This window comes from Plasmodium brasilianum, chromosome 14 (genome assembly GCF_023973825.1).
Source record: "Plasmodium brasilianum strain Bolivian I chromosome 14, whole genome shotgun sequence".
NCBI classification, from domain to species: Eukaryota; Apicomplexa; class Aconoidasida; order Haemosporida; family Plasmodiidae; genus Plasmodium; species Plasmodium brasilianum.
The window spans coordinates 2,436,978-2,464,353 of record NC_090127.1 but is presented as its reverse complement, the minus strand read 5'-3'; the positions used below and the strand labels follow the sequence as shown (position 1 = coordinate 2,464,353).

Below are 27,376 nucleotides of genomic sequence, written 5' to 3'. Positions count from 1 at the left end.
TTTTTGGAATACCTTTTAAAGGAAAAACTGCAAAAGAGGGTATTCATTGTTTGCGTGCGTATGTGTATTAGTATGCGTATGTGTATTAGTATGCGTATGTGTATTAGTATGCGTATGTGTATTAGTATGCGTATGTGTATTAGTATGCGTATGTGTATTAGTATGCGTACGTGTATTCGTATGCGTACGTGTATTAGTATGCGTATGTGTATTAGTATGCGTACGTGTATTAGTATGCGTACGTGTATTAGTATGCGTATGTGTATTAGTATGCGTATGTGTATTAGTATGCGTACGTGTATTAGTATGCGTACGTGTATTAGTATGCGTACGTGTATTAGTATGCGTATGTGTATTTATATGCGTACGTGTATGATTCTGCATATTCGCTTATATATATACGCATGTATGGGGCCTCTACTTAGGTGTGCATATTGTGTGCAGATAAAAAAACAAAGAAGTTAAGGTATGTACACATTCCAAAAAAAAAAAAAAAAAAAAATAAAATTCATTATTCCGTTGACTGTACACTGACTGTGCAAACAGCTGTTCTCAGATCTGATAAGTTATGCACAAAGAAGCTAATAATTACGACATAATATTATTCATTCCATTATAATGTAAAATTATGCAATAACTAATACAACTTAACGTTATAATATAGGAGCTTATTCAAAATGTTGATTCTTTTTCTCAATGGCTGCTATGGGATAAAAGCTTTAAAACTATTCATTTTAGTGCTATATGTGTGCACTCTCATCTTACACGGTTTGTCCTATTTTTTTTTTTTTTTTAAATGGGTGAACATGAGAAATATTTTTAAAAGGTACTACGCGAGTTATGCAAGCATACCCACATTACATACAACATACATGAATAATTGCATACACACATGCATACATATATATATATATATATATATATGCATGCCCGTGCGCACATACGTACTCACTGCCTCCCCTATCACAAGACAAACTGCTGTCCGCTAAGGCGCAGCGGCTTATCGATTCTCCTCCGCATTCTCATTAGCATTATCGTCCACATGGTCGTTCGCATCATCGTTCATATTATCGTTCGGATCACCGTGCACATCAATGATGGCATTCTCAGAAATAGGGAAGGAATCAATATTGTTGCTATTCAAACAAGCAGAGAAATTGTTTGAGTTCATTTCCGCATCAAAGGTGTTTGAGTTTTTGCCTGTGTCGTTAGAACATAGATCTAAGGAAAACATAGAATTATTTAAAAAGGGTTCTTGTTTAGTAATATTAATATTTAAATCATTTCCTTTATTTAAACTAGTGGACGAATAATTAAATATAATATCATTCGGTTCAATACTAAAACTATCCCATGTATTGTTAAAATTTTTATTTTTATAAAAATGTTCACTTAATATAGTATTATAATTCTGTAAGTCATCATTATTTTTTACTCTATTAACAATGTCAACAAACATATTGTCAACTATTGCACATAAGTAAGAACTAACTGATGTAGGTGTATTATAAAGCTTACAATTACTAACAATTAAATTAACATCATTAAAAAATAAATTTAAACTATTGTATTTTCTTTTTTTACATCTAAATATTATTTTATTTATATACATAGGTTTCTTTATTACACTATAATACATCGGTGCATATGTTTCATTTACTTCATTTAAAAAAGCTTTATAGTTCATTACTTGAGATACGTCTCTCATAATTTTTAATAAATTCTCATTGAACTTTTCAATTATATCTTTTATATTATTATAAGTATTTCCTTTTTTCAATTTTTTGCGACTATTTTCGTCTATGCTCTTATCATTAAGTGTATTGAGGATCGCACTTCCCTCTGATATCATGCTAGACGTTCGTCTTAAACTTTTTTCCCCCGAATGGATTGTACTTAACTGTTCGTGGTTGATTTTCTTTTTTCCTTTTCTTTCCTCCTTCTCTTTCTCTATATCCTTCTCTTTTTCCCACTCTGCTTCTTCACCTACTTTCTCTTTTTCCTTTTTCTTCTCCCATTCTACTTCTTTTGTTTTTTCTTCTTTCCCTTTCCTTCTCCTTTTGCTTTTCTTTTTATTAACCTCATCTTCCTTTACGTCTACATATACTGAGCTGCCATTTTTTTCCTTGACTGAGTCTTTAAAATTTTTCCTCTTTCCTGTTCCGGTTAGTGCACTGTCATCATGCTGACCCTCATAACGATCATCATAAGGTTCATCATAACGGCCATCATGGCTACCATCATAGAGATCACCATAACGTTCACCATAATAACCATCATCATTGTATTTCGCCGCTTCCACTTCCGCTTCCACTTCCGCTTCTACTTCCGCTTCTACTTCCGCTCCTTCCACTACTTCTCCTTTGATGACCTCGGATTGGCCATTCAAATCGAGGTCGTACTTTTCCCTGTTCTCTTCTTTCGATTTTGCACCTCTGCCCCTTCGTATAACTGCTAGTTTGACGGACTGACGAGAAGAAGCATTTTTATCCCTATGTTTTACCGTAGCAGCGGCATGAACCCTTTTACTGTTCTTCTTAATATTGATGGAGTAGTTCGTGTTCACGAGCTTTTTGTTCATTCCTTTTATGTTACAGCTGTTGTGGACGCTATGGATACTACTATGGTGGCCATTGTTCCTATGCGCTTGCAATTTTCCCATTTTTCTGTTCCTCTCCTTCTCCTTAAGACGTTCACTGATATCTACATTTTTGTTTTTCATTTTTTTCTTTTCTATATTCAACTCATTATTTTCTACTACTTTTTTACTTATGTGCCAAGCCTTCATTTCTTCGCTCACCGTTGGAAAAATGTCAAGTATGTTTTTAAAGCTTGCTGAAGGAGCTCCTGCTCTTCTTCTATATTTTTTATGTTTTCTTTTTTTATTTTCCCCCAAAAGGGTACCACCATGTAGCAATGGATGTTCTTCATCGTCATTATAAATGTGTTGAGCGTTAACTAAATTTTCGTTTAAAAATTGTTCTTTATACAATTCTCGTCCTTCTATATCCCCTACTCGCACTTGCCCATTTTGCACTTCTTTGTTTTCCTCTTCTCTGTGTTTAAGAAGAGTGAAATATTTCTTCAGCATACTTCTAAAACTCTTCCATTTTAAAAATGCGTTAATATTCTTCTTTCCATAAATATACAATGTTTGTACATTTACAATTTTATTATTTTCATTCATAAAGTATTTCTCTATAGGCTTAAAAGAGTTTTTTAATAAAATATTATTTTTGCTTTTTACATTGTCAAAGGAAAATTTTTTTTTTTTTTTTTTCCTCATCATTTGGTAAATACTTACTTTCATTCTCATTCCTATTGTTGTTATATAATGAATTTTGTACCATATCATATCCTTCGTTCATATTTTTACTAATATCATTGTTATTATTTTTACTGACATCATGCATATAATCATAATTTTCAAAATCAAGTATATTCAAACTGTTATCATCAGTCCTTCTAATGTATACCCTTGTCCACTTCAAACAATAAATTAATTTATAATTCATTTCATTGTCATCATAATTATCTTTTTTCGTCTGTATTTCACGCATTATTTCAAGATGCTTTATTTCGTCTTCTTCCACTTCCTCTTCATCATCCTCATCCTTAATCGCATGTCTATGTTCATAATTTCTTTTTTCTTTTTCTTTTTCTTTTTTTTTTTTTGTTTTACTCCTTTCGTTCTCCTCACTAGGAGGGCTCACTTTTGCAGCGCACGGGGAACGAAATGACGTGGAGGTGAGTACGCCCGCATGCGTATGTTTATGTGCATGCCTATCTGCACATCCACACGCACACGCAGAAATAGACGAAGATGACGTGGAAGACGATTCACATGAGGAATACTCATCGCTCGAAGAAACCTGAACGAAACGTTTAATTAATTTAATCCTGTTCTTTTCTACTTTTTTTCTCTTCTTAACAAGTAAACACGAATTTTTCATCTTTCCAATTTCTTTTTGTTCCCTTGAGTATATCTTATCTTTTTCTTGTAAACCGTACGAGATGCTTTTTTTTTCATTGAAATATAAAATATTATTATTATATTTTAACTGAACAGGGTAATGTAAATTTTTAAATTGCTCCGAAATAATTTTTTTAATCATTGCTATGTACATAATTTTATTTTGGTTAGTTAGGTACCCACCTTTTATGCTTCTTTTTAATTTATTTATTTGTATATTTCTACTCATCTTTTTTATATCATTCATACTAAAATTCATGTTTAAAAGTAATCTTGTCACTTCCTTCACACTTAAATATGGAATAACCCTTAAGGTGCTTTGTATATTTTCTTGTCTAGCAATTCTTTTATCGTTAAATTCACACGTACCCAACACATCACTATCCCTATGGTTGTTACTCCATATGTCACTACGTACGTCATTATGTACATCATTATCTACGTTACTACGTGTGCTGCTTCCTCGGTTATATTTTCTTTTTCTTCTTCCTACTTGATAATTCTCAGCCTGCTGCCGCTTTTGTTTGTGCTTGCTATTGGCACCCACACCAAAGGGGTTGTTATCTTCCCTATAGTAATAATATCCCTGAAGATCCGCACCTTTTCCTTTTTTTTTACTCCTGTAATTCGCTCTCATGTGTGCTTCATCCTCTTCGTCATCCTCTTCATCATCCTCTTCATCCACTTCTTCTTCGTCATCCTCTTCTTCTTCGTCATCCTCCTCCTCAGCATATCCCTTATGCAGCTTTACGTTTCGCATCTTCCCCATTCTTCTCTTACTACTTACTGCATCTTGCATACGTGCCATCATGTGCTTCTTCGTGTGGAAGTAGCTAAAATTATATTTCCCTTTTCCGTGATAGAAGTAGCTTTTACTGTTTTTTGCAAAATTGCAACCTCCTTTTCTTTCCATTATTTTTCCTGTTTTATCTATTTCCCTTCGTAGCATATTACTGTGATTGTTAATACTGTTAATATGGTTACTGATATGATGAGTATATGCAGAATGCTTGCTTTTCATATTTTTCATTCCACTATTTTTGTATCTGTTCAAAACATTCCTAGTACTAAATGGTTTGCCATCCTTATCCTTACTCTTTGATTTCTCATGTAAACTGCTACTTTGAATCTTTTCATTCAGTAGAATATGATTGAATAAATAAGTAGCATATGAATAATTCTTTTTCGCTTTTTTCTTATTTGCACAGTTACTATGTTTGTTGGTGTTATTGCAGCTGCTGCTGTTGTTGCTGTGTTTTCTTTGCTTTTTTTTCCCTTCATTTTCCATGCGATCGTAAACTGATTCATTGTCATTACTATACACATAGTCGTTACTACTGCCATCATTGAAATTGTTCCTCCTTTTCATACTTGTGCTGTAATAGTTTTCCTCCTCTCTGTCAAAGGAATGCCCTTGCTGATCATGCTGTTCCTCATCCTCCGCCTCCCTCTCATCATCATCATCTTCTTCTCCTTCTTCCTTCAATTTTTTTTTCTTTTTTTTTTTTTTTATTCTTTCCCTCTTATCATCCATATGTTGGTCAGATTCCTCTTCCAGTTTCATTTTCAACTTGGTCTTTTTTTTTCTGTAATTCGTGTACCCTCCTCCCCCTGCATTTTCCGATTCGCTCTCATCTGTTTTGTCTTCTTCCGCTTCATCATCTTCGTCTTCTTCTTCTTCTTTCTCCGTTTCTGCTTCTTCCTCTTCTGCAGTTTCTGCTTCTTCTTGTTCTTCCTCCTCCTCCTCCTCTTCCTCCTTAGATGTATCACTTCCCATGTCCGATTCCGACAGTGCATGCCCACTTTTTCCCCTAATGATATCCCCTGTAGTTGCTTTCCTTAGGCCATGTACCATTTGGTCGTCATGAAACCTTGTGCTCTTTGTTGGCATAGTCATCATTGTTTTCATTATCATCGTTGTCTTCTTCCTTTTTGTTTTCCTTCTCCTTATCCTTCTCCCTATCCTACTTCTTCTCTTCCTTCTTTGCTTTCCTTGAAAACCCCCAGTGCCAATTTTGGCTTCATTGGAAATACTGGCACTAAAATCTTTTAACACATTCCAAGGAGAATACGAAATTAAATATTTAATATAGAGTAAATAGTTGAGCATATTATTATCATAAAAATAATTTCCAACAAAGTAATAGTTACTGATAGGCGTTAGTTTGATGTCTTCTTCTTTTATTTCAAAATCGATAGCTTTGGCTTCCTTTTTGTAACAATACCTTTCATATATAACGTTCATCTTCCTCTTAACATTTGCCATATTATTTATTGCTCTTTCTTTTTCCATTTTAAAAAAAGAAATAAGAGTATTTAATTTTTCTTCTCTTTCTAATATACTTTTAAAGTTTATTCCTTCATATTTAAATAACTGTAAATAATGATATATACATTCAATAATACATACATTTTTCACTTTATAATAATTCTTCTGATCATCTTCATCAATATAATCTTTACTTAATAAACAGTTAAAGTCTAACGACTTCACAACAGCATTCATATCTTTTTCATTAATAAAGGTACTCAACTTTCGTTTTAAAATTTCTTTTATCTTCTTAGCGTCTTTTATTTTATATTTCACTATTAATTTTACTAACCAACTCCTCACATAATTTCTTTTTTCTCCTATGTACTTCTTATATAACGGGCTAAACATGTCGACAGTCATATCTAAAAATCCCACATTGTAAAAAATGCAATTCATGTGGTTACCACTACTACCTCCACTACCACTAACACCAATACTATCGTTACTACCACTACTAGCATTACTATTAATATTACCACTCAATCCTCTGATCCCTAACTGCTCTTTTTCCTTCTCTTTTTCCTCCTCAAAAAGATCCTTTTTGTAGGTCACAGTGCAGTGGGTACCATTACAGTCGAAACGAACTCCACATTTGGCATAATCATTATTTACCATTTTTTCTTTATTATCTTGCTCGTACGCTATATTGACAGATACCTGTTGCGTTGTTCGTTCTTCATTATTTCCCCCCTCGTAAAGACTTTCATCTTTTCCATAATTCTCCACTGCAGTACCTTCCCTTTCCAGAATCTTACAAATGTTTACGTCAACGTACAGTGGTTTCATAAAAATTTTAAACTTGTTACATGACACACTGCGTATCAGTAAGAAGTCGGTGTTGTAAAATAAATTATCATTATGAATGGCATTACTGTTCTTCTCCTTAGTATTCACCTCGTCAGGTTTTCTACCCCTTACGAAGTAACTTCTGTTTGATGCTTTCTCTTTGTTTTCCATTGCTTCGCTTTCCACTGCTTTATTTTCCATTGCTTCGCTTTCCACTGCTTTATTTTCCATTGCTTCACTTTCCACTGCTTTATTTTCCATTGCTTCACTTTCCACTGCTTTATTTTCCATTGCTTTATTTTCCATTGCTTCACTTTCCACTGCTTTATTTTCCATTGCTTCACTTTCCACTGCTTTATTTTCCATTGCTTTATTTTCCATTGCTTCACTTTCCACTGCTTTATTTTCCACTTCTTTGTTTTCCACTACTTCACTCTCCGCTCCTTTATTTATTTTATTATTATTTTTTCCCTCCCCTTCCTTTTCTAAAAAATTGAGCGTCGCGTTATTCGCGTCCCCCACCTCTACTGCATGATATGATGATGCATCGCTCTCGTTTTCCTTATCCTCTTTCTTTTGACTTACATCCGGGCATTTCTCACTAAAACAGGAATAATTCGTACTATAATGATGTCCATCCATTGTATCTTCCATTTCATCATTACTGTGCACCTCGCTACCATTCTCTTCTATTTCATTTAAAATATCTTGATTTTCATCTGAACAGTTCAGGCGATACACAGGTAATGTAAATAAAAAGGCTTTAAATAATTCATTTTCAATAAATGTTATTTTTTGTTTTGCTTTTTTCAATTTAATAGATACACCGAAATAGTTGATTGCGTTTTTTATGACATTTATTTCTCCAAATGGTTCTGTACCTTCTTTTAATTTATTTTTATATTCAAAGGAATATAAGTTTTCATCATTATTACTCATAAAGTAATGATTTAGTTTGCTGTTCATACCAATTTTTAATAAAACTAGAGGGTCTTTTTCAATATATTCTAGGATAACTAATGGACTATTATCATTTAATAATAAACACGAATGATTGTAAAATAGTAATGCCTGGTCATCGTCATTCTTATTGTATTTATATTCATCTATTACTGAGTTATCGTAGTTGTTTTCGATCTTCCATCTGTCTATTATGTAGGGCCTCGAGTCAAAGTCATCATCAAGCAATATTTTTACTATATCACTTATCCTTTTGGTTACCCGCAAATTAGCACTTCCACTTGAAGTAGAATTACCAGTTGACATATCATTGCGGCTTGAAGTGTTGTTATGCACTGGTGTGTCATTATGAACAAAAGGATCAGTGCAACTTCTAGCCTCGATAACATCGTTACTATTCAAAATGGTTGAATATGTGGTTCTCCCATCAATCTTGATGCTTCTTTTTTTCTTAAAAAAATGCCTACACCCTTTGTTAAAGGAATACATCTTTTGTATTTCACGTTCAATGGAGTTCCAATTTAAAAGAGCTCTATTTATTTCGTTTTTTTCTTTCCTTATTTCCCTTTCCACTTTCACTCCCTCTTCATCTTCTTCTCTTTCCAGTTCATGTTCTATTTCCTCTCCTCTTTTCACTTCCCTTCCCCCTTCCTGTTCTTTCCTAAAATTTGCATATTCACCCAAATGACAGAATTTTTCTATACTTGTTCTAAAGTCTAATTTGTGGAATCTGGAAAAGGCTATTATTCCCTTCTTGTTTGAAAGTTCATAGCTGTAAAAGTAATCATTCGTCATTCTTGTATGAATAAATACATTGTTAAATGACACTATCATATTTTCTATTTCATGAGGATTTCTCTTTTTATAAAACCCATCTACTTTTAGATTAGAAAAAAACATAATATTTTTTACATTGCTTAAAATCTTTTCTGCAGTCTTTATTCTTGATTTCTTATTCTCTATAAATACATTCTCCTGTGTTTGACTGGAGCTATTCACTTCGTTTCTCATCAAAAGGGAAAGGGTGCTACCAAAAGCATCGCTTCTGCTCTTAACATTTTTTTTAATACCATTTATGCTGCTACCATTTTTTTCATTTTCGTTACCTCTACCCCTTAGAATACAGGCATGGTGTTCCACACTCCTAAAAGATTTATATTCCTCATGCGAGTAGATCATACACTTAAGTAACACATCTGAGACGGGCTTTTCCCTTAAAAATAAATTTTTTAACATGTACGAAATGTTGTTATTCTTTTTAATCTCATCCAATAATTTTCTGTTTATTCTTTCTAATAATGTGCTCTTCTTTAATCCTGTTCTATCATTGTTTAAGAGAACATCTTTCAATACATGTGCAAAATTGTATAAGTAAATACCATCACCATAGGCTTCATTATTTCGACAATTCAAAATATCTCCATACTTTTCCAGATACACGTAGAATGGTTCGTTCGTCCTTCTCGACATACCAAATGAAATTTTATTACTGTTATTATTACCATCAGATCCACTGTTACAGAGAACATTGCCGCTTCTGCTTCTGATACCGTTCCTATTGCCATTATCATTATCATTACTGTTAATAATACCATTATTATTACCATTATTATTGGCACTATGATTATCACTGTTAATACTATTATTATTATTATTATTATTATTACCATTGTTGTTGATAATATGCTTACCACTAACTGCGCGTGTGTTATTGTTACATATGACCGAAACGGAGTCGTCGTTGTCTATTCGATTTCTAATTATCATCATGTTGTCATTGAGAGCGCTATCTCTGCCGCTGGCACTTCCTCTATCACTTTCTCCATCACTATCTTTACAACTACCACTATCACTGCCGCTGTCATATCCCCTATGGTATGCTCTTCTCTTCCTCCTTATTAACGACATTCGTTCCCTCTCGCTCCACCGATTGTTATTTTCATTTATATTAAATATATCATTTATAATATTTTCATTATGTAATATATTCTTATCCGCACATTTGTTTTTAAAAACATACTGTGCGTAATCCTCATTATTAAAAGGGTACACTGAGTAATCATAATTATAATTTTTTATATATTTATAATTTAATAATATAAATATATATACATTATTTACAATATTATTTCCAAATAAATAAAGCTCATCATATGGACAAGAACAGTTATAATAGTCTTTGTATATATTTTTAAAAAAATCATATTCATTTTTATTTTTTTTCTTCCTAAACTCATTCTCTGTGTTGTTATAATATATATCATTTGTTTCATGCAGATAATTTTCACATGTGTACATGCTATTATTAAAAAATACTCCTCCTCTCTCTTTATTTAATTCGAAGCCTTTTAGCATGACCTGTTCATCATTTAAATGTAAATTTACATTATTTAAGTTGTCATCATCATCATTAACAATGTCATCGTTATTATCATTATCATCATCATTAACATTATTATCATGAATCGTATTAAAATAATCATTATCATTACCATTATCATCATGGTTTTCGATAATCAGTTCGTTCCCTTTGTCTTCAATCAAATCGTATAGAAGGGAGCTTTCTTTCTTTTCACCCTTCCTTGAAGAAATGTTGTGCATACCATGGGGGTCTCTGCCCTCCCCCTCGCTAAAATTGTCAAGATTGTCACTATTATCAAGTCCATCAAAGTTATTCAATCCGTCAATGATATCCAATCCGTCAATGTTATCCAATCCGTCAACGTTATTCAATCCGTCAATGTTATCCAATCCGTCAATGTTATCCAATCCGTCAACGTTATCCAATCCGTCAATGTTATCCAATCCGTCAACCTTATCCAATCCGTCAATGATATCCAATCCGTCAACCTTATCCAATCCGTCAACGTTATCCAATCCATCGACGTTATCCAATCCATCAACGTTATCCATTTCTGCAATATTGTCAAGTTCCCCAAATAAATCGCTTATCCTTTCGGAGCTGTCCATCTTATCCTCCTTTAGATTTATTATGTTCTCCCCCTCCTGCAGGTACTTGCTTGAATTTTTGTTTTTCAAATGCACAAGGTCGTTTTCATCAAAAAGATATGCACTGCGGGCATTAACATGGTCAGCATTAGCATCTTCGTAATTAACATCATCTGCATTAACTCCGCCTTCATCGAAGAAGTCTATTAAGCTGTCATTCTTGGTATACTCGCTTTTTTCATTCATCTCTTCGAACAATTGTATATCATCATTTTTCAATGTACAATAATCTTCATTCTTCACACAGTGACTTTCCTTTACCCCTGACATATTATCATCTACAAACGAATTATCTCTACTGCCAAAACATAGATATGAAAATGAATCATGTACATTGTCTTTTGCATCATCCTGTAAGATGGGAGATATGTTCTTCATGTTATTCTCAAACGATCCTGAGATTTTGCTTTTATACATATCTTCTTCATTAACTTGACTCACTTCGTTCACTTTCTTCAATTCCTGCACTTTCTTCAATTCCTGCACTTCCTCCAATTCCTGCACTTCCTCCAATTCCTGCACTTCCTCCAATTCCTGCACTTCCTCCAATTCCTGCACTTCCTCCAATTCCTGCACTTCCTCCAATTCCTTCAATTCCTCTTCAACTTCATCATCAAAGTTAAATTCTTTATCTAGGTCCACCTCGAATTCATCCTCAGTAGGAACATTCTTTGACTCCTTAAATTCTAGCAAATCCCCTAAATCTCTTGAGTCATCTAACTCTCTTAAATAATTTTTTTTCTTTAAGTTGTTATCTTCTCCACACTCTACTATATTAATATCTTCCACTTTCATGTGCATTTCTGAGTTATCAATAAAGTCAATACTAGCGTAGCTCACATCATCGTTAGCCTTATTGAAGCTAAGGAAACTGTTTTCATTGTTATGCTTCGCCTCACTCAAGCTAAGGAAACTGCTGTAGTTGTTATGCTTTTCCTCGTTGGAGCTAATGTCCCTACCATTGTGGTAAGGATTTTCCTCGTTGTAGCTACGGACATTATGATCATTTCTTTTGTTCTCCCTATTGAGATCACGCATAAAGCCATCACTTCCTTCATCATTCTCGCTGAGTGTCTTACTACTATTTTTAGCGTCTCTACTAGTATTCTTTGCCTCTTCTGCATTTCCACAAGTACTCCTACCATTATATTCATCTTTTATTCCATCCAGAGAAGGTTCTTGTCTCTTTCGTATGTTAGTATTACTGGAATTGGTATGAGTAAAGTATTCTTTACGAAGAGCATAACCATTGGTATTTTTTTTTTTTATATTATCAGCATGTTCATCCTTGTTACTACTCTCATTTCTTGTTGATTGTTTAATTTTAATATTTTTATAAAAACAAAAATTTTGATTTTTAACCTGGTTTAATCTATTTTCATCAAAAATGTCTTCTATCTCTATAAAATCTGTGTTATGAATATTTAAAAGATTTCCTGCTAAACTGTTATTACAACACTGTAATAAATAGTTCTTCGAAACATCGTCCTTCCATTCGAGGCTTAACATGTTTGATGTCGTTATATCACTGTAGTTACTCATAACATTATGTTCAATGGTTGCACATTTTTTTTTTTTTTTTTCTCTTTCTCCTTTTCCCTTTTTTGTTGCTCATAATTTCGAATTATACCTTTACCCTTTTTTAAAAAATCATTCTTCTTTTGAACTTTAATTTTTTCTTTTTTTAAATCTCTTAAAATATTCATATCGCTGAAAAATTTTATTAAGTCATTCCCTTTATAAGACTTATCAATGTTTTGAAATTTCGTAAAATTATAAAACTCGTAGTATGTTTTTATAATTTCTTTTTCCTCTTCAAAGGTAACGTGAGGCAGATTACATTTAACCTCATTCCTTTTTATGCCTCCAATTTTTCCTATGTATGTCTTATTCGTACAGTTATTCGTGTACCTATAATTATTCTCATTGTTATTCTTATTCAATATATTCAGTAACAATTCTTCCTGATTCACCTGAACAGTGTTATATGCTCTTTTCATATACTCTTTTCCAGCGCCCCTTGTTATATTTTTTGCTCTTTCCCCATTATATATGTTGTAACGTGGAAAAAGTTTCTTCTCCTGCTGCTGCTGCTCATGTTTTTCCTTTCTTGAAGTTTGTTCTTCTTCCTTTTTTCCATTAATTCCTTTTACACTTATGGAGTTAACTATGTTGTTCATTTTTTCATTTTCTTTTTTTTCTTCTATTATTATTTTGCTACGTTTGTAAAGATTATAAAACAAAATTAATACTTTCCCAATAGTTCGACATCATACATAAAGGGGGGGGGATTCAAACAAAATAAGTGGGAAAGTTGACAGATGATAAACTAATACTCAAATATTTAAAATGAAAAATGACTAAACAAATGCATATATATATATATATGTATTTACAAAAAAAAATTTATGTATATAAGTACACATATATGTATGCTGCTTACCTTTACCGTTTAGTAAACATATACACATTTTTTCATGAATAAAAGCTTGTTTATCATAGTAATATACTTGAAAAAATTATTCCCCTCATCATAAATAAATTATAATATACATTTGTACATAAATATATATTTAAATGAATATATATATATTTGTATAAGTATACATTTATTTGTACATAAATATAAAAATTTATGTTTATACGTATACATAATATATATAAGTATTCATAAGCATTTCCCACGAACCAATTTAAAAAAGGGAAAAACAAAAAAAATAATTAAAAAATTGTACATATATATTTATGTACGTTTTATTTATGTACGTTTTATTTATGTACGTTTTATTTATGTACGTTTTATTTATGTACGTTTTATTTTTGTATGTTTTATTTTTGTACGTTTTATTTATGTACGTTCTATTAATGTACGTTTTTATTTATGTACGTTTTTATTTATGTACGTTTTTATTTATGCACGTATACATTTATCATGTATATAGGTATGTACGTATATGTTTATGTACATGTACATGTATTTTTATATTTATATATGTAATTATTAAATGACGTATACAAGTTTGTGTATTTCTACACTATATAAAATTCGAAAAAATTATTTTTTCAGAGTACACCTAAATATATTCATGTATACATACATATATATATATATATACAGGAATCACAAAGGACGTATATTTTTTTCTCCTATTGAGGACAACATGACTTTTAAAAATTACGTGCATTTTCTTGTGAATAGTTCGACGAAATTGTATACCTTATTACAGAATGTTTTTTTGAAAAGCTTTTCAAAAATTATGTTTAAATGCTTTACTCTTTAAGCAGCACGTTGTTAACATCATACTATATCGTTTTATATATGTTCATATATATATATATATATATTTTTTTTTTTTTTTTTTTCTCTTCATGTTAAATTAGCATAGGTAGTCAAACCTGAGAGTCAGTGGACTGGCTAGGAAACGTAGTTAATTTATGTACGTACAAATTTGTACATATGAAAATTTATTCTTGTACTACTGTATATATGTAAACACGCTTATTTTGCGCTTCTTACTAGACGTAAAATTTTATTTTTAAGAAGAAACATGCTTACACGAAAAGACGCGTTATTAGAAGTTTTCCCTCACTCCGTAAATATAGAAAAGCATAATAAAAACTACATATATATAAAATGAAAAAATGACAATGTAACCTTGTGTGCAAATAGTAGTTCACAATATAGATGATAAGGAGGAAGCAACTCTAATGTGTGTGCATTATCACAAATTAAAAAAAAGAAAAGGGGGAAGAAAAATAAATAAAATCAAAGGAAACAGAAGTAAATAAAATACAGCAGAACAAAATAAATAAAATACAGCTGATCAAAATAAATAAAGCACATCATAATAAATAAAGCAGATCATAATAATTAAGGCGGAACCAAATAAATAAAATAAACCAAATAGCTAACAAAACAGTTAAGTAACTGCAACGAAAAGGGAAGATCAAAAACGATATTACAGAAAAGCTATTGCAAAAAGCTCAAGCATAACATTCATAAAGATGAAACCGCTTCTTAACAAATATATCCAAACGTTAAGATATGCTTTAAATGGTAGATATACATGGAGGTACGTATCTTTTACCCTCCAGCGTAGTAACTGCAACAATATAGAGAGAAAAACCTGCACAAGTCAGGTAAAACCAAAAGAGAACGAGGACGTTTTAAAAGTTTTACGGAGGAATAATTTTCCGTTAAATATAAACTTCAATAAGATAGGTACATTTACAGTTTTTAAAGGGGGAGGAGGAGAAGGAGGGGGAGAAAATTTGTTGTATGATAGAATTATTTGCCAACCAAGCAGTTATGAGCAACTGGAAAAATTTATACATATTTTAGAAAAAGAAGAAATTATAAACAGTTTTGATATATATTATTACGAAGACATGCTGAGCAATATAAAATTAAATAGGGCTCAAAATATGAGGGAAATATTTATAAATGTAAAAGAGATAATGGAAAATAAAAAAATAAAAAATGATGAAAAAAAAAAATTCCTTGAAAAAAAAAATATTAATTCACTTTATTATTACAACATACAAAGGTATGAACATAATGTAGATCCGTCTTCTTTTCTTATTGACAAAAAAAGATTAACAAAAGAAGAATACACATATCAGTATATATCAACAGCATTACCATATATATGTTTCATCTTTATGCTATTTTTCCCGCATTTTTTAATATGTTTTTATATACCTTATATTAAAAAAAAAAATGAAGGTCAAAGAAAATTGTGCCAAATTTTACAATTTAAGCAAAATATTCATTCATATAAAGATATAAAACCTGAACAAGTCATAAATGTTATAGATAATAATGTAAAGACAATTATATTCTTTTACAATAATAACATATTTTTAAATATGTATATTAAATCTTTAATGGTTGATTTGTCCAAAATTTTTAAATCAAATTATGTGCCAGTGAATGTTGTAGGGATAGACACTTCAAAATATGGTATTCATTATAACGTGTTAAAAGATGTCAATGAAAATTTATTCCCCGTACTTTACTTTATACTTCCATATCATTACAACAATGATAGTGCTGTTCTGAAAATTGAAAAGCCGCTCACACTTGAAAATATTCTTTCCCAAATAAAGGACTTCGTTCATGTACCTCGTACCGCCTTCCATCAAATAAAGGTTACAAACGATAAATGCAAAAAATTTTGAGTGCCCCCATACGCGCACGCACACACATGTGCATACGATTACATACAAAAGCATATGTATATGTACACACACAAATTTGTTCGCACGTGGGAACATATGCCACCTGCGCAAGTATGCACATAAAAACGCCTTAATAATTTTACATTTTTTCCCCATTAAATTTTACACAGGAACTAAATACCCTTAACAGTAAACTTAAAAAATGCATATTCGAGCATGAAATTATGAGAAAAAGGAAAGAAGATATATTATATGAGTACGGTAGCGAAGTAGCTCACTTGTCTTGCCTACATTATAGTGACAAAGTATCCTTTTAAAAATTAACTTTTGCCAAATGGCTGTTTTATTGGCAGAATTATTCATGTGCCAAGTCTTATACACATACGTATGTATTTATATATATATATATATATATATTTGTGTGCGTGTTAAGACTTTTTCATCCTTTTGACCCCTGTATGCACTTTTCAAGTTATATTTTTTTTTCCTCATTTATAAAATTTTTACACACCATTAAAGTAGATAACTCTACAGAAATGGATAAAATACCTGTACTATTTATATATAAAAAAAAAAAAAAAATTTTACGTTTTTAAAAAAATGAGAAATGAAAAGGTTAAGCTAATGAAGAAGTTGAAACGAGGAAGCTAAAATGAGGAAGGTAAAATGAAAAAGTGAAAACGATAAAATAAAAACGATAAAATAAAAACGATAAAATAAAAACGATAAAGTTAAAACGATAAAGTTAAAACGATAAAGTTAAAACGATAGAGTTCAGAAAATGCAAAAAATTGCCTTTTTATTCGTTAATTAAAGCAAAATGTATCAAAATAAAAAAAAAGGGTGCCTTAATACAAAGAAAAGGCATAGTATTGTAACCATCAAATAACAAGTTTTTTAAAAATTAAAAAGAATAATGGGACAAAAGGGATAAAACATTTAAAGAATCTTATGCGTATATGAGTATATACATACATATAGGTACACGTTATATATGTATATACATATATATTATACATGTGCATATATATATACATTCACAATATACGTTAAGTCCAAAGGGTAAAAAAAAGTCATGTTAAAAACAAATAAAAATAAAATAAATACAAGATTTGTGAGACGCGTTGCATGTTAATGCAAAGTGGGCACATAAAAAAAGGGGAAAAAAAGGAAAAAAAAGGAAAAAAAAAGGAAAAAAAAAGGAAAAAAAAAGGAAAAAAAAAGATGAATAAAGAATAGAGAAAACTATAACGAAATATAATGGAAAAAAAAAAAAAAAAAAGCTCCTACATTATTCTGTTATTACTTGTGCTGTTTCTGCTAATTTTGCTACCGTTCCGATCAAAATGTAAGACACCCCTGAGATATTTCGTAAACCTGCACATACGGAAAAAAGAGAAAAATGTAAGTAAAATACTATGCAGAAAAATATAATACAATATAAATATAGCACAGTACAATATAACAAAGTATAACTAAGGTACTATATAACAAAATAAACCGCTTAAGAACTGCGTAAGCGTAAACAGAAGCTAAACTTCACAGCTCCGCCAAATGTGCAGAAGTGCAATCGACATGTAAATGTATATTACATGCACTTGCACATGTAAACATTATACAAGTTGTGTGCACTCACACCATACCATTTTTAATCGTATCTCCTTTATATCTTTTTGATTAAAATCAAATTCTCTGTTGAAGCTTAAGCATTTGGCAAACATACACGTGAACACACCGCAGTCATATCCGTTCTCTTGATGCGGTATTCCGCCCTGTTAAAATAAAAAAAATTAAAATTCGCATTAACATGTACAATATGTGGTGATAATACAATAAACATTCGTGCATACATACATATATATATGTATATATACGTGTAGCAAAAAATGGATGTAGTTCATATTTTTTTTTTTTTTTTTGGGGGGTAAGGGAAGGGCGCTTCTCCCCTTTTTTAAATGAAGGCTTGTTCTGAGGCATACCTCTGAACTTCCCTCCTTGTTATACTCCCATGAGGAAATGTTAATTTCCATTTGTTTTTTATCTCGGATTTCATCAACTATGTATTTACTTATGTATTCAAAAAATTTTTTATTTGGCATATTTAAAGAGTCATATAATTTTATTTTTTTATCTTTTATATTAATTGAGCCTAAAGTCCAATGATTTCCTCCTACATGCAAAGGAATTAAAATTAAATCGAAAGAAAAAATGTCAATTTTTTTTCTCTTTGTCCAACGAGATACCTTACTATAATTATAACATCCATTTGAACTTAAGGATTGAAAAAAGAAGGTACTAAAAATAAAAATTTTTGGTAAATGTGACATACTATTTTTTGTATTCTGTTCATTGTATTCTTGTAACATACTAAGATAAAAGTTAATTACTTCATCATTTAACCATCTTGTATCGATTAAGCATTTTATTTGTGAATATAAAAGAGGTACATTGAACTTATCAATTAAAACTTTATTATCACCTTTCTGATTTAGAATGAATACAGCTGCTTCGTAATGATCTTTTTTATTACATTTAAAAAATATACTTTTGTCTATTTTTAATTTTTTTTTTTTTTTTTCTCTTCATCTGCATCCTCATCAGCTTCTTCTTCTTCCTCTTCCTCTTCCTCTTCTTCCCCTTCTTCTTTCGCTTCCTCTAATTTTTTCTGTTTATCAATTCTTAATTTTTCTAACGCTTCAATGAGTGAATCTTCATCATATTTTAATATAATATATTTATTTTTATTTTGCAAGGATATTTCATCTATTATTTTCATAGAGTCTTCACCTTTATATTCATCCTCGTTCTCTGAAAAAAAATTGTTTTTCATTCCTTCCTTCTCATCATTTATTCTATTACTGTTTGTATGGATAAGAGAATTGTTAACACTTTGTCCGTTTAAACTTTCGTCAATAAATGTGTCTATTATTCGTATTAGTGATTTATATTCATATCTCATTTTTTTTATTTCTTCATTGTTTTTAATAAAATTATTAGAATGACTACTTTTTTTCTGTCTCTCCAGCCCTTGACCATCCATATGTGTGTTGTCATTAAGGAGTATTTTACCATGGTGGTGATGGTCGTCATGCTCATTTTTAAACTGTTCCTCCTCATGCTTATCCATTGCTTTGTCATCTACACACGATTGTTCATGAATTGAAACATTCCTATTTTTTCGATCATAAAAAATGTTTTTGAAGCTTTCGAAGCTACTGTCATCTTTACCGTTGATTGATTTTTCTTCTCGATCTTTTTCCATGAGAATATTTTCGTAATACAGCTTTTCTACTTGCTCCTTTTGGGGCATGCGTGCATCGTCCGTAGCTTTTCCTTCTTTCTTCTCTTCCTCCTTCTTATCGTTATATATGAAATATGCAATTCCCTTTTCATTTGCTTTATCCTTCGCTTTGTCCTTCTTCCCATTCTTTTTTCCATCCTGGAGTTGTTTCCCTTCAATGTTAATTTTTTTTTCATTTTCACTTAGACAGTGCTCACCGTTGAAGCTACTTTCTCTACTACTTTTGCAGCTCCTGTCACTTCTGATGCCTTTTTTTGCAATTTTATCATCATGACTATATTTGCTTTCATCCTTTTGCCAATACCGTTTTAGCAAATCATTATCAATGTACTGCTGTTTATTGAAATGTGTTTCTTTCTTATCATTTTCACTATTGCAGCTAGCTGAATTACTTCCTTTATTTTTCTGTTCCCTATACTCATTATTCTTTCTTTTTTCATTAGGCGTATATTTATCATCCTTTTTATTACCATATTCGTCCTCTGATGATTCAAAAAAAAAAAAATCTTTCTTCATATTTATATCACCATTATACATATTTTTAAGTTTGTATTGGTAACTATTACTATTAAATGTTAAGGAGGAAAGCCTCTGATGTGGTTTCTCATATGGTTTCATATTATTATTTTCATATGACTGTTTACTCTCATTATTACTAAGATTTTTTAAATCATACTTAGAGTAATTTGAATTATTCATTGAGTTATACTTACTCTTACTGCTACTGCGTTTATGCATATTTAAATCAACATCATATCTCTTCTCTTCCCTGTAACTACCGTGATTGTCCTCCTTGCAAATGCAACTGTTATGCTTCTTTTTCTTCTGAACATCCTCTACGTTTGTGCCATTATGAGTAGTCATTTGACCATTTTTTATGCTGCCTTTTAAATGAGAATACGAATAATCCATTTTTTCATTATCAGACAAGAACAAATTCTTTATATCATTTTCCGAAAAATCGTAAAAAGAATTTTTTATTTTCTTATTCCTATCTGTCACATGTTCATCATTGTGTTTATATTTATTTTTATTATTTTTATTATATTCATCATTTTTATTATTTTTATTATATTCATCATTTTTATTATATTCATCATTTGCATCATTTTTATTATATTCACCATTTTTATTATATTCATCATTTTCATCATTTTTATTATTTTCATCATCTGCATCATTTGCATCATTTTCATCATTTTTATTATTTTCATCATCTGCATTATATTTTTCGTTTTTCTTTAAATAACCGTGTGTAAAATTATTCATACTGTTCGATTCATTTTTATACTTAATATTTCCTGAGATAAAACAACTTTTATTTTTTAAACTGGACAAATAATTATCATCGCTTAACATCCCTTTATCATCTTTTTTTTGTCTATTTCTTTTGGACTTTTTGTCAATTAACCTTGAATTATCTGAAATTATTTTCTTTTTTAAATTTGAATTACTGTTTTCGTATGAGAATATATTTTTTTTTACGACAGATGCGAACGATGAGCACATACTTTTCACGCAACTCCAAAGAAGACCACTCCCTGCTTTTTCCTTATCACTGTTTACATTTTTATCAACACCCGTATTAGAGGAAGATTTAAAATGCGTATAACTCTTATTATTCTGTTTTAGGCCCAATTTATGGTTTGATTTTCGGTGTCCTTCCTTGTGCATTTTGCGGTACAATTTGTTGTCCCAACTTTCCATTTTGCTGTTCCTACTTTCCATTTTGTTGTCCCAACTTTCCATTTTGCTGTTCCTACTTTCCATTTTGCTGTTCCTACTTTCCAATTTACTGTTCCTACTTTCCAATTTACTGTTTCTACTTTCCACTTTACTACTCCTATTTTCCACTCGACCGCTCCTACTTTCCTGTTTACTGTCTAACTTATCATGTTTCTCCCTACATAATTTTTCATCATAATTTAATTTCCTATAATGATCACTGTATAACTTCCTACGATCATCATGGTGTAGCCTATTTTGCTTAAACACAAAGTGATGATCATTCGTTGACGTTTCTCCACTCAAATTTGTAGAAAGTACTCTTATCTTGTAATCATGGTCATGTGCAGTGTATGCGGCCTCTTTATATTTTCCGTTACTACTTACTTTGTTACTTACTTTGCTATATTCTTTGCTATATTCTTTGCTATACTCTTTGCTATATTCTTTGCTATACTCTTTGCTATATACTTTGCTACTTACTTTTTTATTTTCCTCATTTTGTGCTCTGTGGTTTGAAGCGATGCTATACTTGTCCTTTTCAAACAAACAGTTAATATTCCAGTGGCCCTTATTCATATTATTTTTTCGTGCAGTATATTTTCTTTTTCATGAGTACGTTCATGCGTGTGCAAATATATATACATATATACATACATATATATATATATATAATATATATATATATATATATATATATATATACATATACTCTTTTTCAAATGTGAATATATATTACACCCCCCAACAAACGAAAAATGCACATCAGCTAAATTCAAATTGTAATATAAAAAAAAAAAAAAAAAGAATTAAGCTTTGATGAGTCCGTTCTCTTATTTTACATATATACACATATACACATATACATATATACACATATACACATATACATATATACACATATACACATATACACATATACACATATACGTACCTTATATATTAACATATGTACGTCTACATATACACGTTAATGAAACAAAAAAAGGAAGCATAATACAAAACCCATTAATTAAAAATAGGAGAACTCTTCACAGTTCTAGTTATACATTCTTTTAATTATAAAAAGGAAAAAGGGAATAAAAAGATAAGCAAAATAAAAAATCCGTTCATATTTCTATATAATAACGAAACATTTTTATGTAGTAATTCTTCTTTTTAAAATTAGTACAAAATACAAAATTTGTGTTATGTTCTTCTGATGATCTCTGTACTTATTATACTATATATGTTAGTAAGGTGTAACTAGAAAATTTGTTATTCCTTTAAATTTGTGCATATACGTATACATTTATACATATATACTCATATATATATACGTATATATGGTACGTGAAATCTAATTTACAAATTTAAAAAATACTATGTACAACAACGCTTTAAATTGCAATTCGGGGGAGTCAAGTTGCAAACACATTAATTATGATCAATGGAGCAAAGCTTTAATAGCCTTCTAGGATTAATGTATAAAAAAATAATAAAGTATTATACATAACACACATACGTATACATGTACATAATCAATGCATATATGTACGTGTAAATAATCCGTCGTATTTATAAGAAAGTTTACGAATAATATTGACAAGCCGAAAATTAACAGAATTACAATTTAGCATAAAAAGCTATACACGTATGGTATACATTTAGATATAGTGTTCTTACGATGGCATGCTTGTTATGCTCACTTATAAAATGTAAATGTTTGCTGCATAGAAAATAAAATATAAAGTTATTCCTGCATGATATATATTAAAAGAATACAAAAAAGGGAAAAAAGAAATAAACAAAAAAAAAAGTAAAAACGAAATGCTTCTTTTAACTTCCTTTAGCTTCTTTTATTATATATATCTTTCCTGGGGTATATTTTTTTTTTTTTTTTTGTCTTTGATAACAAGTACGTACTAACCCCTTGGATGTTTCATTATTTTAATTTTAATTTATTTTTAAGGGACTACAAAGTAATGGGGAAAAAACAAAAAAAATAAAATAAAAAAATAAAATAAAAAAATAGAATAAAATATAATATAATGAAGTGAAATAAACAGGAGTAGAAATAAGGAATGGAATAGAATAAGGAATAATATAAAAATATGAAAAGGGATAAGGAAAGGACGATAGTAATGAAGCAGAAAAAATATTACATTAAAAAATACTAATCATTTAAGCATCAGGTAAACAAATTCGACAGCGTATTTTATGTATACTGTTTATACGATTAAATTTACTTGAATGTATATGTATGTATATTTATCTATTTATGTATATATATATATATATATATATATATATATACATATATATATTTTTTTTTTTTTTTTTTTTACTCATTTGTACAAATACTTAATCATTCATCATTAGCAGGCAAATTTTTATGCACTTAGAATTCGTGAGGTAAACTGGAACATGTATATCTTTAGAAAACATTTTTAAGGCAAATAATATCAAGGGTTTAAAAAATAGAAAAAGTGCTAGTACATACATATATATATATATATATATAAATATGCATGAATATAATGTACTTTCATATGTAGGGTGCTCGTAATTCACATACAGGAAGAAGCACGAGTACAAAGGGTTCGTATATATAATCCGCGCGCAAAAGTAAAACGAAAAAATTGTAGAACAGAGTAAAGTACTTACAATATATGCGTATATGCCCATATTGTATATTGTATACATGTTTTTATGTATAGGTATATAATTTCATACAAGGATATAAGCTTCATATCGCTACTTCCTTAAGCTCATTAGCATGCCCCTTTACCGATTTTCCAAAGTTTTTGTTATTAGCTAAAAGGTAAACCCACACAGATACTGATAACAGTAGCGATACCATCCCCCTCCATCGCAAAAAAAAAAAAAAAAAAAAATTATTTTTGTTTAAATACATTTTCTCTTTTCCTGTGCTTCTCTTATAATGACCTACCAAAAAATGATAGAGGAAAATATCCCAAAATTGGGGAGAAAAACGAACTTTTTTTTTTTTTTTAAACAAAATTTTTTGAAAAAGTATGTCTAAGAAGTTAAACATTTTGAAGGCAAAGATGCCAAAGGCCCCAACGGGAAGAAGGCCAATTGGGTATAGAGGTTAATAAAAGCAGTTAATATGTCCAAACTTTGGAATAATAAAAAAATATAATTACAATTCTGTAAATTCATTAATATTGTTGTTACTTTTATCTTTACTTCTTTATTATTATTTGCCATTACTTTCTTATTTTTATTATTTCGTCTTATTGTGATTTCCATGTACACTGCAACTTTATAAAATTTTCTATAATAGGAAATCATCAACATGGAAAATCTTTGTACGACCCCGTTTACCCAACGACCAAGGTACGTATAAAGGAGAGCAAACTATGAGGGGAAGTGTAGCCATAATAAGCAAATTTTAGGGAAACACAACAACAACAACAACAACAAAAATACCTCATGTGGGCATTCTAAAATTAGAGCAAATATGCACATGTGTTGATGTATATATATATGTATACTTGTATACATATACGCATGAAAACATGTATTCATATGAATATTCTACATGTGAAGATTCCCGCGAGCCTGATTCCGCGCTATCCCCTTGATTGGAGAAACGGGGGGAGATTCTTACTGTGTGTTGGTTTGAGAAGAATAGAAAATAGAATCATAAAAAAGATGAAAGAGAGTCATAATTTTAATCTGTCTGAATGCAAGATATGTAACGATAAGTGTATAAAAATTTACAATAGATGCTTATGTGCTTGGTATTGTAAATTTAAATACAGACATGTTTATAACTGTGATAATTTATTAATGGAATATAAAGGGGAAATAAAAACAGATAAACCTCTTTTTACTATAAAAAAGGAAGTTGCTAAAAAGAATGTTCATAAATCGGTTGAATACATTTATAATGAGAAAACCAAATTATTCGAAAATAAAGAAGCAGATGATTTATATAAAAAATTTTACAAAAAAATACAAGAAAAGAGTAATTCTAATGAAGAACACTTTTCTGATTCTGAGTCGGACGCAACGGACAGCGATGAGGATTGCTAGTGATAGGTGGTAAGCCACGAATCAAATTTGCGTTGGGGTGGTATGCCATTATTTATACACATCTATATATTATGTACATTCAACAAAAAAAAAAAAAAAAATTTACGAATCGTTAACTCCTGTTTAGTAATAAATTTACCAAACCTCTCTCTTTTCGGTTCATTTTTTTTATTTAAAAAAAAAAAAAAGATCTTAACACTTTTCAAAAATTATGACGTATTCAGCATTTTGTCCTTAGCAATTTTTCCTGGAAGTGGAGTAGAAGTTACTTCGATTGAACTATTCCTTTACCATTTATTTTTCCATTATTATAACCATCGCTTATCAGAAAACCGACTTGACCTCCTAGATTTTGTTATCGACACAGGCGCCCTAACTTGTAATCAATAAGGGAAACATCGTAGGGGTTGTAGTAGCAGCAGCCTCCAAAGCCGTTTATTCCAACCTCCATCCACTTATCCACGTAGTTGTACACGTGGTCCGTCTTGTTTGGTAAGGTATGAAATGTAACTTCATTAGTGCTGTTGTCAAAGGATACCCTTTGTAGGGACTTGTTAGGAGAGCAAAAAAAATTTACGTCTTGAATATACCTATTTTTTTTTAGACTCCTCAAAGCAGTTTTAACAATAGAATTTATTTGCGAATTTTGACTTTTATATGAATCCTCGTTAATGTTTATATAGGGACAAGTATATTTTTTAAAAGGAAAAAATAAATCATACACATTTTCTATATTTACACAATTGATACCTATAGCGTTTATGAATTTGTTATAAGAATCTAAATATAACAATATCGACACAATGTCGAAAAAAGAGTAATCGGAGCATCCAATAAACTTCGAACTGTTACAATAAAAATTAATGATTACATTATTTTTAAAATTGGAAGCATAATATTTTATATAATTGTAAAAGGTTAATACTTCTCTTATATTAGAAAAAGTGGTTAGTGAAAAGAAATTTAATTTATTGGTATTTCTACAAAAGCATTGTAATTTGAATTTACAATTGGATGCAATTTCTTCATCAGATACGTCTATATAATACTCTAATCCATAATTAAATAATTTTGGACTAGCTACCATGTTACATCTTTTTTTATCATACCTTCTAGCTATAGGAATAAATTCTACGCTACTTCGTTTAGTCATATTCCGAGTAGTATACTCACTTAGAATATTTAATTTTATATCGAAATGTTTTATTTGTTTATTTAACATTTTTGTAAAATCGTCCGTTTTGTTTTTACCCGTCTCATCATATTTTAAGCTAGCCAATTTGTTACCTGTAATGACCTTTCCATGAATTGCTAAATTTTCCCTTTTTTCCTTTTTTCTTCTATTTTTATGAAACACACCAGAATATTCACTAAAATCACAAAAAGCAGAGCTATAGCTTCCATTTGAAAAAGCAACACAGCAACTTTTTGGACCTCTTTCTAATTTAGTTTTTGCCCACTTCCATTCATTTTGTGTATCATTTAACTGTAGTTCACTTAAATATTCCTCAACATTGAATATATCTGTGCTATGTACATTATTTAAGTCCTTTCTGATGTTGTGAAAATTTTCTAAATGTTCATATATAGAATCATTTTGTTTCCTATTTTCCCACAAATTACCTTTTTTTCTTTTTATTTCTTTATATTTCTCAGCACTGTTATATGCTATATCTATATATGTGTTTAATATTTCTTCTCCCTTTTCTATACTTATATTTTTTTTCCTTAAACTATGTAAATTAACTTGAAATGTGTTTGTACATATTATATCACTTCCTGCCAAAAAATAGCTTAAATGAATATTTTCTAAAATTTGCATCATCATTTCCTTTTTTTCTGTCCCTCCTTCTTCCTCCTTTTCTTCATTATCTTCGCATGATAAAAAGTCGAAGTTTCTAAAGCCCATTCTCTCCAGCTCGGTAATCTTTCCCCCATCAAGCGTGTAGATGTGTTTCGCCATTTTGTCCATATTTTGTTCGTACTGCAAATTTCGTTCATAATTTGTTCATAATTTGTTCATAATTTGTTCATATTTGTTCATATTTGTTCATATTTGTTCATATTTGTTCATATTTGTTCA

General features: G+C 30.2%; 6 protein-coding genes across 6 annotated transcripts; 2 read left to right on the top strand and 4 right to left on the bottom strand.

Moving 5' to 3' along the window:
* Positions 1 to 1,000: 1,000 nt before the first annotated feature.
* MKS88_005731 (uncharacterized protein) lies at positions 1,001 to 13,222 on the bottom strand (the record flags this gene model as incomplete). Its single annotated transcript, XM_067219020.1, has 3 exons — positions 1,001 to 3,198; positions 3,305 to 12,634; positions 12,679 to 13,222. The coding sequence occupies 3 exons, from the start codon at positions 13,220 to 13,222 to the stop codon at positions 1,001 to 1,003; spliced, it is 12,072 nt and encodes a 4,023-aa protein (XP_067070937.1).
* Positions 13,223 to 15,047: 1,825 nt separating this feature from the next.
* Positions 15,048 to 16,540, top strand: MKS88_005730 (uncharacterized protein; the record flags this gene model as incomplete). Its single annotated transcript, XM_067219019.1, has 2 exons — positions 15,048 to 16,193; positions 16,394 to 16,540. The coding sequence occupies 2 exons, from the start codon at positions 15,048 to 15,050 to the stop codon at positions 16,538 to 16,540; spliced, it is 1,293 nt and encodes a 430-aa protein (XP_067070936.1).
* A 969-nt stretch (positions 16,541 to 17,509) lies between these two features.
* MKS88_005729 (sentrin-specific protease 1) lies at positions 17,510 to 18,589 on the bottom strand (the record flags this gene model as incomplete). Its single annotated transcript, XM_067219018.1, has 3 exons — positions 17,510 to 17,600; positions 17,862 to 17,995; positions 18,203 to 18,589. 3 exons carry the CDS (start codon positions 18,587 to 18,589, stop codon positions 17,510 to 17,512), a joined length of 612 nt encoding a protein of 203 aa, XP_067070935.1.
* Positions 18,590 to 18,780: 191 nt separating this feature from the next.
* MKS88_005728 (sentrin-specific protease 1) lies at positions 18,781 to 21,828 on the bottom strand (the record flags this gene model as incomplete). The annotated part of the gene is made up of 1 exon (XM_067219017.1): positions 18,781 to 21,828. The coding sequence occupies one exon, from the start codon at positions 21,826 to 21,828 to the stop codon at positions 18,781 to 18,783; it is 3,048 nt and encodes a 1,015-aa protein (XP_067070934.1).
* Positions 21,829 to 24,266: 2,438 nt separating this feature from the next.
* MKS88_005727 (uncharacterized protein) lies at positions 24,267 to 25,293 on the top strand (the record flags this gene model as incomplete). The annotated part of the gene is made up of 3 exons (XM_067219016.1): positions 24,267 to 24,342; positions 24,539 to 24,591; positions 24,805 to 25,293. 3 exons carry the CDS (start codon positions 24,267 to 24,269, stop codon positions 25,291 to 25,293), a joined length of 618 nt encoding a protein of 205 aa, XP_067070933.1.
* Positions 25,294 to 25,648: 355 nt separating this feature from the next.
* Positions 25,649 to 27,256, bottom strand: MKS88_005726 (homocysteine S-methyltransferase; the record flags this gene model as incomplete). The annotated part of the gene is made up of 1 exon (XM_067219014.1): positions 25,649 to 27,256. One exon carries the CDS (start codon positions 27,254 to 27,256, stop codon positions 25,649 to 25,651), a length of 1,608 nt encoding a protein of 535 aa, XP_067070932.1.
* Between the last annotated feature and the right edge of the window lie 120 nt (positions 27,257 to 27,376).